This window comes from Manis pentadactyla, chromosome 11, assembly GCF_030020395.1.
Source record: "Manis pentadactyla isolate mManPen7 chromosome 11, mManPen7.hap1, whole genome shotgun sequence".
NCBI lineage: Eukaryota > Metazoa > Chordata > Mammalia > Pholidota > Manidae > Manis > Manis pentadactyla.
This window is the reverse complement of record NC_080029.1, coordinates 76,776,994-76,793,162: the sequence shown is the minus strand read 5'-3', so window position 1 is coordinate 76,793,162 and position 16,169 is coordinate 76,776,994. Positions and strand designations below refer to the sequence as shown.

The 16,169-nt window shown below is 42.5% G+C and overlaps 1 gene segment (V, D, J or C); it reads left to right on the top strand.

The window, feature by feature from the left end:
• The first annotated feature begins 10,380 nt into the window (after positions 1 to 10,380).
• On the top strand, positions 10,381 to 11,184 carry LOC118913421 (T cell receptor alpha variable 14/delta variable 4-like). The segment is given in 2 exon segments: positions 10,381 to 10,429; positions 10,595 to 11,184. Coding segments are annotated over 2 exon segments (639 nt in total).
• The last annotated feature ends 4,985 nt before the right edge of the window (positions 11,185 to 16,169 follow it).

Below are 16,169 nucleotides of genomic sequence, written 5' to 3'. Positions count from 1 at the left end.
TGTTCACTCCCTTTCCCCTCCTCTCCTACAACAGCCCCTCCCCCTTCCTCCACCACCATCTCCTCCCCCACCTCACCCCCCTGCAGATCAAGCCTGAGCCTTTCAGCTCCCCTCTAACTAAGTTCCAAGAGCCTCCTCTGTCTTTTCCCCCATCACATGTTTCTCCCCCACAGACTGAGCCAGAACCCTTCAGTCCTCCTCACACTCAGTCCCGAGGGCCTCCCAAAATTATCGCCCCTCTTCCGAGAAGTAGCAAGATCCGAAGGCATCGTGCACATTCACATCCCATTCTCCTTAAGAGATTTAGCCCAACTTGAGAAATGCCTAAGTTCCTTTTCCACTGATCCCACAACATATATCAGAGAGTTTCAATAGACCCTCCAGTCATACAGCCTTACACATCATGACATTTTCATGCTCCTGGCCAATACCCTCCTTCCTGAAGAGCATAGATGAGTTTGAGACTTCGCCCAAACGCACGCCACCTAAACCCACAGGACTGACCCCAACTATCCCTCTGGCCCCACTGCTGTCCCCGAACAAGACCCACACTGAGATTATAACACCACTGTGAGTCTCCGCTCTCGAGATATCTTTGCCTGCTTAATAGCAAGTCTGAAAAAAACAGCTCATAAATAATCAATTTTCAAAAGCTCCCTCCAAGTTCTTAGACAGACTCACTCAAGCCCTATTACAGTATACCAGCCTGGACCCAGAAACGCCTGATGGAAGACATGTCCTTATGACATACTTCCTAGCTCAAAGCTACCCCGACATTAAAGCTAAACTCAAAAAATTAGAACAGGGCCCCGCTACCCCACAGACTGAGATCTTAACAGTGGCCTTTGAGGTCTTCCATAACCGGGAAGAGGAGAAGGAACGCCATAAACAAAAGGCTGATCAGGCCAATTTCCAAATGTTAGCCCAGCTGATAAAACCACAACCTGGGCACTCTTCTACAAACAAGCCCCCCACAGGAGCTTGTTTCAAGTGCGGACAAGAAGGACATTGATCAAGGGCATGCCCCTACCCTAGATCTCCTGCCACCCCTTGCCCCAGATGCCACAAAAAGGGCCACTAGAGGTCTGATTGCCCAGCCACCCGAAGGGGAAGCTGGACGAACAACCCCCATCCTAAGCCCGCCATAGTGGGGCTGGCAGAAGAAGATTGACGGGGCCCGGGAGCTTCTCATCCGACCATTTCCATCACCAAACAGGAGCCCAGGGTTACTTCAGTAATAGACGGTTGCCCCATCTCCTTTCTCCTAGATACAGGAGCCACCTTCTCAGTCTTGCAGGAATACCGGGGCCCTACCACGCCTGCCATTACTCCTATAGTCGGGGTAGGAGGTAAACAGATTTTCCCATTAAAATTCCCCCCTTTTATGCACAATCCAAGACAATCCTATACCTTTCTCCCACTCATTCCTAGTTATGCCCCAGTGTCCCATCCCTTTACTAGGACGAGACATCCTTTCTCTCCTCCATGTTTCCATAACTATATCCACCCCACAGCCCCCAGTACTTCCTTTCTGTTGGCTCTCATAGCTGATGACCCCCCTCTACCCAATGAAAGCTCCAGTTTCGCCCTCATACACCCTGTAAATCCCAAAGTTTGGGACATTACAAGCCCCTCCGTGGCTCTATGTCCTCCTGCCTCTATCAAACTATGTGACCCCTCTTAGTATATCTATCAGGCCCAATACCCCCTAACCACTTCAGCCCTCATAGGCCTCCAACCCATCATCCAAGATCTCTTAAACAAAAATTACCTCAGACCCACTCACTCCCCGTTTAATACCCCCATATTAGCTGTTAAAAAAACCAACAGATCTTTCTGCCTCATCCAAGACCTTCGCCTCATCAACATGGCCGTTGTCCCTATCCATCCCTTAGTTCCAAATCCATACACCCTTTTATCGCAGATCACTGCCTCAGCCTCCCACTTCTCAGTCCTAGAGCTCAAGGACACATTTTTTTCTAACCCTCTGGACCCCTCCTCCCAAGATTTTTTCACCTTCACCTGGACGGACCCATACACAAGACATTCTGAACAACTCACTTAGACAGTTTTGCCACAAAGCTTCTGAGTCCACCTTATTACAATATGTGGACGATCTTCTACTCTGCAGTCCCTCGTGGGAACAGTCTCAACTTGACACTGCCTCCCTACTTAACCTTCTAGCTTCCAGAAGTTACCGAGTATCCCCTGTCAAAGCTCAAATCTCTTCCCCTTCTGTCACTTACCTCAGATTTCTTCTATCTCAACAAAGAAAGTCCATTACCTTAGACAGAAAACAGCTCCTCTCTGACTTGCCCGTTCCCAAAACCAAGACAGAAATCCTTTCCTTTCTAGGCCTGGCTAAGTATTTTAGAGCGTGGATCCCTAACTTCTCCCTGTTGGCAAGACCCCTATACGACCTCAGCAAGGGCCCCCCTGAAGAACCGTTATCCTCCTCACCCTGACACTCCTTCATTAAGCTCTGTCGAGCCCTTGTGGAAGCCCTAGCTCTCCATCTTCCTGATTTGTCGAAGCCCTTCTCATTATACATTCATGAGAAGTCCAGTCAAGCTCTAGGAGTCCTAAGCCAATATTATAGCTCATCCTTTGCCCCAGTAGCTTATCTTTCCAAGCAATTAGACCCCACAGTTCGGGGATGAGCCCCCTGCCTATGGGCATTAGCCGCTGGACAGCTCTTGCAGAAGGAAGCTCATAAACTGACATTCGGGGCGCCCCTTACCATTCTGTCCCCACATCACCTAAAAGATCTCTTAACCTACAAAAGTTTACAGACTCTCCCTCCCTCCAGACTCCTGACCTTACTGTCCTCTTTCCTCCAAAATCCCGTTCACCCCCTTTGCCATCCATACCCGAATCATGACTTTTTCCTCCTTTACCACTCTCTTGCTTTTTCTCCTCATTCCTATTGTCTTCCCCGCCACCCCAGCCTCTTGTATGGCGATTCAAAGTAAGACAGACTTACACACAGCATCAAACAAAAGTTACTGCCCTCATTGCCACATCAGACTGCCCTCTGAAAAGCTGCTCTGAGCCTTTATACCTCCACTTTCCTCCCTCCACCGAAGTGTTTACTAGCAGCTACCTTTATTCTCCCTACCTCTGCTTCCTCTATGACCAAAAACAAGCCTTTTGCAGGCGATGGCCAGACACCTACGGGGGATGTCCCTACTGGTCTTGCGCCATTCACTACATGAGTAACTCCCAGTAACCACAGTATTACTCCTCCAACCGTTTCATGAAATACCCCAACGGCTCATTCTCCTTATCAATCCCAGATCCCTGGGACTCTCGATCGGCCGCCGGGGTCACAGCCTCAGTTTACTATGAGGAGTCCTCGACCCCCCACGGTACCCTTCATATCTCTCGAGAGTATGTTCCCTCTCACTCCCAGATCTCTCAAGTTGCATCAAATATCGGACATTCCGAAAAAGTCATTATCCAAACTCTTGACGGCACTTCTTCATCTTCTTATTCCTCCTACTCTTAGTTACAGCTTATTCAAGACACCACCATCTTTCTCAACCACACCCTCAACACCGCCAATTGTTTCTTGTGTGCATCACTACAGCGCCCATTGCTGGCCTCCATGCCCCTTAATATTTCCAACTACTCCTTCCATGCAGAAAGACAACCCCTCCACCCCCTGGCAGACATACCCCTATGGGAACCAGAATATGCAGATAATCTCACCATCCACCACTGTGTAGGCCCAGCTCCACCCCCCTCCAGCGCACTTCACTGCCTCTCTATCTACACCCCTACCTCTGGCTCTAAGACTTTCACTCAACCGGGACACTTCTTTTAGTGCAATGGCAGTCTTTTCAACTCACTGCCTCCCAACTCCAATATACCCTGCATTCTCGTCACCCTAATCCCACAGCTTACACTTTACAACATGGCAGAATTCCTTGAACTCCAACCTCCCTTGCCCTCGCGCACAAAAAGGGCTGCTTTCCTTCCCATCATGGTCGGTATCTCTTTGACCACCTCAGCCATTGGGGCAGGGTTTTCGAGAAGAGCCTTGAGTCACTCTCTATGGGCAATTAGAAATTTCAACGACAAACTTGAAAGAGCCCTGACATCCACTGCCGATTCCCTAGCCTCTCTCCAAAGACAGGTCACTTCGCTAGCTAAAGTCACCCTTCAAAACTGGCAGGCCTTAGATCTGCTTACAGCCGAGAAGGGCGGCACCTGCATCTTCCTTCAAGAGGAGTGCTGCTGTTACATCAACGAATCCGGCATTGTAGAAACTGACATTACCAAACTCACCGACCTTGCCTCCAGCCTCCACTCTGCTTCCAATTCCAACCCATTCTCTTCAATACTAACAAACCCCCTCCTTACCTGGCTCTGGCCCATTGCAGGCCCCATAATAATCATTCTTCTCGCCTGTCTCTTCTTACCCTGTATAATGAAGTTCATCAAATCCCAAGTCGGAAAAATCTCTAATCAAACTTTCAACCAGCTTTTACTCAGGAACTATCAGCTTCTGGCCACAGAAGATCCCTCACCCTCATGTGACCTCCCCACCACACGCTGAGATGGACCCCTCTCTCCGCTGGAAACTGTTCCTGGAAACAATGGCCGCAGACGCCTGGCTTCTGGCACCTGTATCCTCTTGGTACCATTAGAATCAACAAGTCCTTGACCTATAGTTACAAGAAACCTTCATTGATTTCCAACCTGAAGAAGTCCACATCTACTCGTCCTTACTGTGGGGAGTCCTATCAACCCTTTCCCCCCAATCCTCAAGCCCTCACTCCCTTCTCCGCCCCCGTTCAGCAGGAAGCAGTCAGAAAGAAAGCAACGTCCACAACCCCATAGAGGAGAAAGGGGGGAATGAAGGGCCCCCACCAGTAAGATGGCGAACTTCCGGCTTCTCTTCCGGGTCCTCAGTTCCTGACGGTGCCACCTAAAGACCTATCACCTCTCTCCCCACTCCCACTCCCAGCACCTAGCCAATAGCCACCAGCCCTGTAGAAGTAACACCACAATCACCCCATGCCCCTTCCTATATAACCCAGCACCTTTCCCCAATAAAGCAGAATTCTCCAGTGAATTGCTGCTGTGTGTCGCTCCTTTCCTTTCAATGCCCACAGCCCTCCCATCTCTGCCTCGCCTCTGTGGCCTCACTGGCTTCTCTTCTGTTGTCAAACCTCCCTCTGCTTTTCTGTCACAAGTATACATGTGATTGCATTTAGGCCTGTATTCCAGAATTATTTCCCCATCTCAGCATCCTTGACTTAATCACAGTTTCAAAGATTTCTGTTTATTTATTTTCTCCATAATGGCAACATTCATAGATTGCAGGGATTAGGACCTGACTTTTTTTTAGGCACTATTTTTGCTATCACACCCGGCATGGCTGGGACTCCTTTCCAAACTGAGAGAAGAATATTCATTTTAGGCAGAGTCCCCAAACGCCCTTGTGCTATAATTTTGTAACCACACCCTCTCCCATCCCCACTCTTTGCCAACTTTCATTTGTTCTTTTATTTTCATCTTTTTGAGAATGTCATATGAGCAGAGCCATGCAATAAAAAACCCTTTGAGACATCTGAATCTTGGGTAGAGTCAGCACCCACCACTGTGAATGTGTCTGCTCTCCACCTCCACCACCACTCTTAGTGTTTCCTGTCTTGATGTTTTGAGCTTTTAAGTTATTTTATAGGGATAGCTCATCATTTCGCATGTTGTAACCCCTTCAAAGATTTGATTTATAGTTCAACAAAAGAAACACTATGGCAATCAATAACGTAGAGGTTCCATGGAGCATTGCACCAGCACATGCGGTCAGGTTGAGGTGTATTCTCTGTGTAAGTCTGGCTGTAGCAACTCTACTCTAATTTTTTTTCTCATTTTAAGACAAATTTTATTGATCAAAATTCACTTTAGTAGTAGAAATTGAGGTGTGTGTATTTGGTTTTGCCAGGACTTGGCATCGAATGACACATCCAACAGTTCTTTACCTTTGTTGAACTACAAATGGCTTTGTAGAGCTGAACTATAGGGTGCTTATTGTCTCAAATAAAAACCATACCTCAGCAACTTATTTTATTAATAAGAGAAAAAAATTGGATATATCAGAAATATATAACAATCTACTATTAATATGGGAAAATACTTCTTAAGGACCAAAAACAAAAACAAAAACAAAAAAATTCAAAGGAGAGTATGACAATCAGTATTTGCAATCACCTGGGAGAGTCCTCTGCTAGTGGTCCTGGATACAGCTGCCTGTGTCATGCAATTATGCATTTGTTTCAAGGACCTGGGTCAACATTGCTTATACTCTGTGGACTGCTTCTGAGCATTTGCTGGAGAACCTCAGTTTAATATCTCTAATGTGAGGAACTTCTCTGTTCCTGTCAATTAAAGGTACATGATGTCCTACTAGTTGGTAAACATGTTGCCAAGGATCAATTTCTTGTACTTTATTTGCTGAACGGGTAATACATAAACCTAATAAAGTCATCTCTGCAAGTCTTAACAGCAATCTTTCTCTGGGACTTTTCCAGAGCACCAAGTCACCCAGATTAAAGTCACATAAGGCTTACTAAATGAAAGCCTGGGAAAGCTAACTATGACTGTTGGTGAAAGGACTAAGAATAACAGGGTTATTTATCAAGTTCAGTTTGTGAAAGATTGGGTTGTGTGTGATCTGGGCCACCCTGAGTTCCATGGGCTTACCAGTGAGCAGTTCACAGTGAGGCAACTTGTGACTTTGCCAGGGCAGCATGCAGGGCAGAGACCACGGTGCGTGCTGCCATAGGAGCTCAAGGTGTCTGCCAGAGCAGCTCACTTCCGTTTTCATATTCCATTTGCTGTTTCCACTCTTCCAGAGGATTTGGGTTGATAAGAAAAGTGAAGTTTCTGGGTAGGGGCAAAACCTTAGATAACTGTACCAGAGAAATTGGCTCCCCTATATGCGGATAACTGAAATGGCACCATTAATAAATAGAAATCAAATTGATTTTTAAGTCTTATGGGTGTTGTGGATTTCTAACAGGAGAGTGCTTCAACCCATGCACAGAATGGAATTAATGCCAGTACTACCGCATTCTCACGACTCATAGACTCATGACCAGCATGTATTCATACTAGTAGAAACTCATTGATTAGTACATACTCAACACATAAAAAGAGAATGCAGTTGTGAAGATCCTTGTGGAGCTGCTCAAATATTTCTTGGGACGGTATTTCAGTCCATGTTCCTCCTTTATAGAGTCTATAGGGCTTTGCTGTTTCCAAGAAAGGCATGAAGTGACCCCTTTCTCTGCCATCCTAGAAGAGTTTCCCCACAGGGTTTGTTTAATATTGCAGCCAGTATGGCCCTCCTGGGGTGCCTTGTATCTGGAGGGTTTCAGCAAGTGTTCCTAGGGGCTCATTTGGCTCCACCGGGCAGCTGTCCTGGCTCTGAGACACTTTGTTCTCGCGGATCAAACACGTTGATCATTCCTAGTGATTCCTTACAAAGTTGGGGGCCAGTTTCCTGCATGGAAGATGGAATTATTGAACTTTTCCATACATGTGGCTTTATGTTCTGTAAGAGGTGCTTGCATAAGGATGTTAGTCAGAAAGGCACGGTTTGCTCAAGGATTTTTCCTATTTCTACAGGGTCTTTTATAGTGTGAGGCTTTGTCTTTATGACAGATCTTTGTGTAATATGAAAACCGAGTAATTTATGTATTTGGTGCTCATTTCTAATGGAGGGATACAGGAGATACAAAAAGGGATTTTAAAAAGTTGAGCTCTAAAAACCTCATTGTCTCCATAGTATTTGGAAGCAGTGAACTCTGTTAAAACCATGACTGCCACTGTATATATGTTTTTTGCAATTTGGTATATCCCAGAAAGATCCACAAGTTCACTTACCTGGATTAATTTTCCTTCTGCTAAGGCACTGGATTCTTATAGAGAAGTCTACAGTAATTATTACCTAACTGGTCTGGTATTGTGTCTTTTCAATTTTTTTTCCATTTCTTAAAAGTTTTGGTATCATTAATCTACAATTAAATGAGAAACATGATGTTTACTAGACTCCTCCCATCACCAAGCCCCCCCATAAACACCATTATAGTCCCTGTCCATCAGTGTAGTAAGATGCTATAGAATCACTACTTGTCTTCTCAGTGTTGCACAGCCCTCCCTGTGCCCTCCCCACATTATACATGCTAATGGTAATGCACCCTTTCTTTTTATCCCCCCCTTATTCCTCCCTTCCCACCCATCCTCCCCAGTCCCTTTCCCTTTGGTAACTGTTAGTCCATTCTTGGGTTCTGTGATTCTGCTGCTGTTTTGTTCCTCCAGTTTTTTCTTTGTTCTTATACTCCACATATTAGTGAAATCATTTGGTACTTGTCTTTCTCCGCCTGGCTTATTTCACTGAGCATAATACCCTCTAGCTCCATCCATGTTGTTGCAAATGGTAGGATTTGTTTTCTTCTTATGGCTGAATAATATTCTATTGATTGTGTATATGTACTACATCTTCTTGATCCATTCATCTACTGATGGACAAATAGTGCTGCGATAAACATAGGAGTGCATATGTCTTTTTCAAACTGGGCTGCTGCATTCTTAGGGTAAATTTCTAAAAGTGGAATTCCTGGGTCAAATGGTATTTCTATTTTGAGCTTTTTGAGGAAACTCCATACTGCTTTCCACAATGGTTGAACTAGTTTACATTCCCACCAGCAGCATAGGAGGGTTCCCCTTTCTCCACAACCTCGCCAACATTTGTTGTTTGTCTTTTGGATGGTGGCGATCCTTACTGGTGTGAGGTGATATCTCATTGTGGTTTTAATTTGCATTTCTCTGATAACTAGCGATGTGGAGCATCTTTTCATGTGTCTGTTGGCCTTCTGAATTTCTTCTTTGGAGAACTGTCTGTTCAGCTCCTCTGCCCATTTTTTAATTGGATTATTTGCTTTTTGTTTGTTGAGGTGCATGAGCTCTTTATATATTTTGGATGTCAACCCTTTATTGGATCTGTCATTTATGAATATATTCTCTCATACTGTAGGATGCCTTTTTGCTCTCTTGGTGGTGTCCTTTGCTGTACAGAAACTTTTCAGCTTGATATAGTTCCACTTGTTCATTTTTGCTTTTGTTTCCCTTGCCTGGGGAGATATGTTCATGAAGAGATCACTCATGTTTATGTCCAAGAGGTTTTTGCCTGTTTTTTTCTAAGAGTTTTATGGTTTCATGACTTACATTCAGGTCTTTGATCCATTTATAATTTACTTTTGTGTATGGGGTTAGACAATAATACAGTTTCATTTCCTTACATGTAGCTGTCCAGTTTTGCCAACACCATCTGTTGAAGAGACTGTCATTTCCCTATTGTATGTCCATGGCTCCTTTATCATATATTAATTGACCATATATGTTTGGGTTAATATCTGGACTCTCTATGCTGTTCCACTGGTCTGTGGGTCTGTTCTTGAGCCAGTACCAAATTGTCTTGATTACTATGGCTTTGTAGTAGAGCTTGAAGTTGGGGAGCGAGATCCCCCCCACCACTTTATTCTTCCTTCTCAGGATTGCTTTGGCTACTCGGAGTCTTTGGTGGTTCCATATGAATTTTAGTACTATTTGTTCTGTCTTTTCAATTTTTAAGACATTTGAAACCTATCCATTCAGAAGTTGATGTTAGAGCATCCAAAATATCTTTTCTAGACATGAACAGTTCTTCCATGACTTAAGTACAACCATGAGATTCCCATAATTGAGAAGTGTAACAGATGTGAATAATATGAGGGAGAATCAATAATATTCCATAATTGTTCAACGAATGAGATAGGAAAATGTTGGTTGTTTTTAGAATGAGAATATTGTCTTGTATGTGGTACCTGTAGTATTTACTGGTGAAGGCTTTGCCTTCTTGTCATACAGCAATTTATTTCTACTGTAGGTGGATAAACAGCACACACAGATGTTAGGATGTATGTTTATTACATTGGTGGTTGTTTCCCTGATCCATTACATGTAGCCTTTTGAAATAAGTGCCACCCACCCAGTTCTTGCACAGATGCAATGACAGTTGGTCGAATCATCAATCGTCATTTCCATATAAAATGTTTCCCCTGTTTATTTGCTGATGTAATTGTTATTGCTTTGAGAATTAGGTAATGGAAAAGGAAGTATGGGTTGCGTGGGACTCTGAGCCAGTACACAGAGAAGTCGGCTGTGACCCCCATGACTGGCTGCACCAGGAAACCCGTTTCCTGCTCTGGGGCAGCAGCTGCCGCTCATAGCCCACAACTCTTCGCTCAGCCTGTCAGGCGCACCTCTCAGTGCCCAGCCCTGACCCCGAACAAGAACGAGATATTGTCCATCTGGTGGAAGAACTCAGACATGTTGCTCTGCAGCCTCGTGGAGGTGGTCATGGCGTCCGTGTGGCTAGGTGGGGATGGCCCTGTGCGAGCGTGCTCTCTGGGACCTAAGGACCAGGGGTTCAGGCAGTGTCTTCGGGTACCTTGGGAAGGAGGGGTATCAGGGTGGAAAATAGAAGCTCTTTGTCCCACACCACTTCTGCCCAAACCTTCTGATTCTGTCTTTTTTCCTCCAGGATGTGGCATTGCCAAGAAGGTAACTCAAACCCAACTGGCAGTGTTTGTGCAGGAGAAGGCGGCTGTGACCCTGGACTGCACATATGACACTGGAGATGTAGATTATTATATATTCTGGTACAAGCAGTTCAGCAGTGGGGTGATGATTTCCCTTATTCATCAGTATTCTTATAACCAGCAAAATGCCACAGAAGGTCGCTACTCATTGAATTTCCAGAAGACAAGCAAAACTATTGACCTTGTCATCTCAGCTTCACAGCTGGAGGACTCTGCAGTGTATTTCTGTGCCCTGTGGGAGCACACAGTGAGAGGTGTGTGTGGGGAGGTGTTCCAAAACTCCAGGGCTCTGCTGCATGCATCCACCTGCCATGGGGACTGGGCAGGGCATCGCTGTCACAGACAGGAAATGGCCAGGGCCGCCCATCATAGGTGGAGGGGTGGAGGGTACTCACTCACTCTAGGAAAATACCTCTCCAGGTTCACAGACCATATCCAGGGTTATCATTCATCAAAATTATTCTTATCCCCAAATCATTGGCTTAATGGTGAACATACTGAATTTGTGACCAAAGATCGAAGAGAAAGATAGCAATAATAAACAGTATTCCATTTGTTGATTCATTTCATCTAGTAGAGTTGACTGAGGAAGTTCTGAACATCTGACTCAAAAATCAGTAAAAATGTGTGATTTTTTTGTATTTTTGGAACATTTTCAGTAAATATTCATTGATTGTATATTAGGTTTCAGGTATTGTTTTGAATAAGCAGGCTATGAAATCCGTCTGTTTTCTTCTTTTTCTGTATCATGATGTTTTATACCATTTAATGATTTAGCTTAATTTAATTTGTTAGCTGAGTTAGTGGTCATTTCATTTTCTTTCTGAGGTGCCTATTACATAGCAAACTATATTAATACTCATTCCATGTAACACCTCTAGCATGGAATTGCTCAATTTCTATATTGTATATTTACCTGCCTCCCACCAGTCTGATCCACAAATGACCAAAATTAGTGGCCCTTAGAGGGACATTCTGAAGGACACAGTATGAATTATCTTTTTTCTGTGCTCTCATTTTTCACCTCAACACTCCTCCGAAGGCATTTTTGCCATCATGTCTGATGGCATCAAAATGGAGGACTCTGCAGTGTATTTCTGTGCACTGCGGTCATTTAGTGGCTTATTTCATTTAGCATAATGCCCTCAAGGTTCAGCTTTCAGACCTCCTGGCCCTCCTTGTTCAATCAATGTTCCATTATCCCAAATCCTCATCCTCTCCAATTTCCTTCTCCTACCTCTATCCCCATTTTCACAGTGCCTTAAAATTCAAGTGGCAATGGATTGTTGACAAGTGATCTTGCATTGTAACTCCCTGTTATATTTGCATTTAGAAAGCAGATGTGTGAAAATGTTAAAAGGAGTGTATTGAAAATTTTTTAAATTGAAAATTGTTAGCATTTTAACATAAATTTTTGCTTTATTAGCAATTTTAAGTGTATAACCCAGTGGTATTAAGAACATTTACATCTGTTGGTCATTGTATCATTGCTCACAGCACCATCATCCATCTCTAAAACTGTTTTCATCTTGAGAAATAGAAAATCTGTTAGCTTATTAAACAATGACTCCCATTCCCTGGTCCCTTCTGTTCGGGGCAACTACCATTTTACTTTCTCTTCCTATGAGCTTGACTTTGAATACTTCAGATAACTCCTGTAAGTGGAATCATGTAACATTGGTCATTTAGTGGCTTATTTCATTTAGCATAATGCCCTCAAGGTTCATCCATGTCGTAGCATGTGTCAAAATTTATTTCCTTTTTAAGGGTGAATAATATTCCAGTGTGTATATGTACCACATTTGTTTATTCATTTGTTGATGAATGCTTGTGTTTCCTCCACCTTTTGGTGGAAACATGGGTATTTAAATGTGCCAACTTTTTGGGTATAACCTTAAATTATTCCAATTTTTTGAATATATAATCAGAAGTAGAATTGATGGATCATATAGCAATTCTATTTTTAAATATTTGAGAAACATTTATATGGTTAATTGGAACAACTGAACTCTAGACTGTTTTATCACAAGCAATTTTCAAGCACCAGACAAAGAGACTAGTCACTAGCCACAAATGAAGTTTCAGTATCTTGGTGGTTCACCCAAGCCTAGAAGAGTTTGTCACCTTTGTTACAGTGCATTGCCCAAGCCAGGTGCCTAGTAATTCATCTGAAAGGAATGAACCAGCCACTGTCTTGTAATCAACTCCTGAATTGCAGTCGGGTATCCTTTATGATGTTTTCTTTTTTTTTTTCTGTTGAAAAGAGCAAAACCTGCACTTACTGAATTATTTGTATTAGTTCCATTTGCACACATAGAGAATCCATTAACAGACTGTCTTAAATATTTCAAAGGCTCCCAAAGTGGTAATTTTGCTGCTGTCTAGTTTCTCTCTCAAATTTTCTCTGAAAATAATGTGTAGTAGAAGAAACAGGAAACAGGTTTTTGCTAGTAGAGGGATGTTCAAAAGTGTTAGCTCTGCTATGAACTGTCTAGACACTTGTGGGCTTTGTTTCATTATTGTAAAGTGGGATGGTGATATCTTCTTTAATACTTAGTTGTAACAATTTATCAATAATGTATCCAAAGAGATTAATAAGTATCAGATGACTAATGAATGAGGGCAATCTCAGTAGGTACAGAAAAAGCTTTTGACAAAATCCAGCATCCATCCCTGATTAGAAACCTTCAGTGACTTAGAAATTGATGGGAATATCCTTAACTTAAAAAGGGCCTTTACAAAAAACCTACATCAAATGTCATACTTGACAGGGAAAAGTTGAATGCTTTCCCATAATTTCAGGAACACAGGAAGCATTTTGACTTTCAGTAATTGTTTAACATCATTCTAAATTAGACAAGGGAAAGAAACAAAAAACATACAGTTTGAAAGGAAGAAACGAACCTGTCTTTATTCACAGACAGCATAATTGTATGAATAGAAAATCCAAGGGAATGTACAAAAAGCTATTAGAGTAAGTCAGTTTAAGAAGTCAAATGTACTCCTACCATATGATCCAGCCTTTCCACTCCCAGATATTGACCCAAAAGAAATGAAAGCATATGTCTACAAAAATATTGTACAAATACTCATAGCAGCTTTATTTTTAACAGCCCCAGACTAGGATTAACTGAAAAGTTCATCAATAGATGAATAGATAAAAAAATTGTTTGATATCTTGGTATATTACTCAGCAACAAAAAGGAATGAACCATTGATACTTATAAACATTGAAGAATCTAAAAATAATTATGTTGAGTGAAAAAAAACACAGACAAAAGAGTACATATGATTCCACTTATATGACATTATAAAATGTGCAACTAATTCATGATGGAAATGTACCTGGAAATGGGAGTGAAAGTGGGGAGAAGGTTGAGAGAGGGGTTACAAGGAGACATGAGGAAACTTTGGTGTGATGTATATGTTCATTATCTTGATGCTGATTATGGCTTCACAAGTATATACAGGTGCTAAATCGTATAAAATTGTTCACTTTAAATAGGTAAAGTTTATTTTTATGTATATTATACATCATAAGACTATTAAAAAAGCCCAAATTTAACAAATATCTTCCCTCAATGTTGTGCACATTGTCTGGTGTCACCCAAATTGCAAAATATTTCTATTCCAGGCTTTCATTGGACTAAAACTGTTTTTTTAAGTATAGGTAACAACTTTCTGAATCCATGTGCTATACTGTTAATTTTCAACCCAGCATCATGCCAACCTATTTTGCCTTCCCCCTGTATGAATGGAAATTTGCAGCTGCTTCTCCAGAGTTCCTTTCTAGCATAGTTTTGAGGCAGGTTCTGACAATGTGATTGGGAAGATGGAGGGGAAGGGAGGGAATATATGAACCCAAACAGATCTGGGCCTGATTTCTTACTTAAATCTGCATCTGAGAAACTGTTCACACATTGACTCTGGACAATAAAGCTCCTTGATCTGAATCTGTGGAGAGTAAATGCCAGGAAACAGACTGTGACAGCTTCCGGCTATGCGGTTAGGGATAAACACTCACATGGCTCTATGGGACACATATGCCTCTCCAGATATCATCCAAGAACCCTCAGCAGATTTGTTTTATGAAACCAATGGTCATAAAGAGGAAGCTAAAGAAGTACTTGTTTTTGCTGCTGGTGCTCCTTTGGAAAAGACCAGTCTAAAAAAATTCATGTAAAAGGGGATGTTTCCTCATGTTGATCCCAGAGTTTTCTCCCTGATCTTTGACCCCCATCTTGGTCTAGGACAGTTGTCACAGATGAATTCTTGTCAACTGGTGTCAGGCTGGCTGCAACAAAACCGCTTGGGGAGCTTATAAAAATGACAAGCCGACAGGTCTCAATGCAGGAGAATAGGATGCATGAAGTCAGTGGTGAGATCCCAGGATCTGTAATTTTAAATCACTAGCAGGTTGAATGTAACTATCACCTGTTTTTCTTATCAGTTGACATGTCTCTAACAGTTTAAAAAGCTGGGGAAGAAGAGAGTCCTGCTTGCTCCAGGCTTTTGAAGCAAATCCACATCTTGAAGGTTCCCTACCCTGTGGGAGAAAATTATTTGATTAGAGTTTGGCAACAAAATGTGGTACATGAATAATAACAGAAAGCATCCTTGAGACTAGATCTCTGTTAAAGAGTAGAGGATTAGTACTGCTTTCCTGATTCACATAGGCTGGCTGTCTTATCTTGGAAGCAACAAAATAGTGGGAGACTAAGATATTGATCCCATATCATTCTCTAGGGAATCAGTAACTTCAATTATGACGTTTTTTCTGTCTTGGCGTCATAGTTTTTACTTTCGAATGATTCTTAAATTCAAGAAATATTTTATTGACAGTATGACTTTTTCCCTTGAAAAGCTTTTATTAAAAAATAGAACATTCCTTACAATTAGCATTTTCTTAGGACCAGGAAATATTGTATTTCAAGTAGGAATGATCCCTCAGTCAAAGACCAATTTATTCATTATTTGTGTTTAACAAATATATAGTGAGCATGTAAGTTTCAGTCCCTGTTGCATATATTTTGGGATACAATGCTGAAAAACACAGAATCACTCAGTACTGACTTGACTTCTTATTGCTTCTTCTGTATTCAACCCCAGACCTTTTCTGACATTCAGTGAATTAAAGGCTGGCCCACAATGGATACATGAGAATATGAAGGACTGTATTAAAATGCTTAAGACAATTGATACCTTCTTGGCTACAGAAATACCCTGGGATGCTGTGTTAAAGGACTTCCCTGTCGGGTAGTGTCCTAAGGATAAAACAGACCTGAGAGTTTTGGGCAGCTGTTGTTCAGACTTCCAAGGGCCACCTGAAGACTGACACATAAACACCGTCAGGGATGAGAACACACTGCTGACTCTGGGAGGAGCCTGAGACAGGCTTCCCATTTCAGTCCCTGTCCACCAGGGGGTGCAGCTTCCTAACAGCACATTTCCTATGGAAGCTGGGTATCTGGATTGATCATTTTACTGTCTCAATGTTTCTTCATGTTACAAATGAAG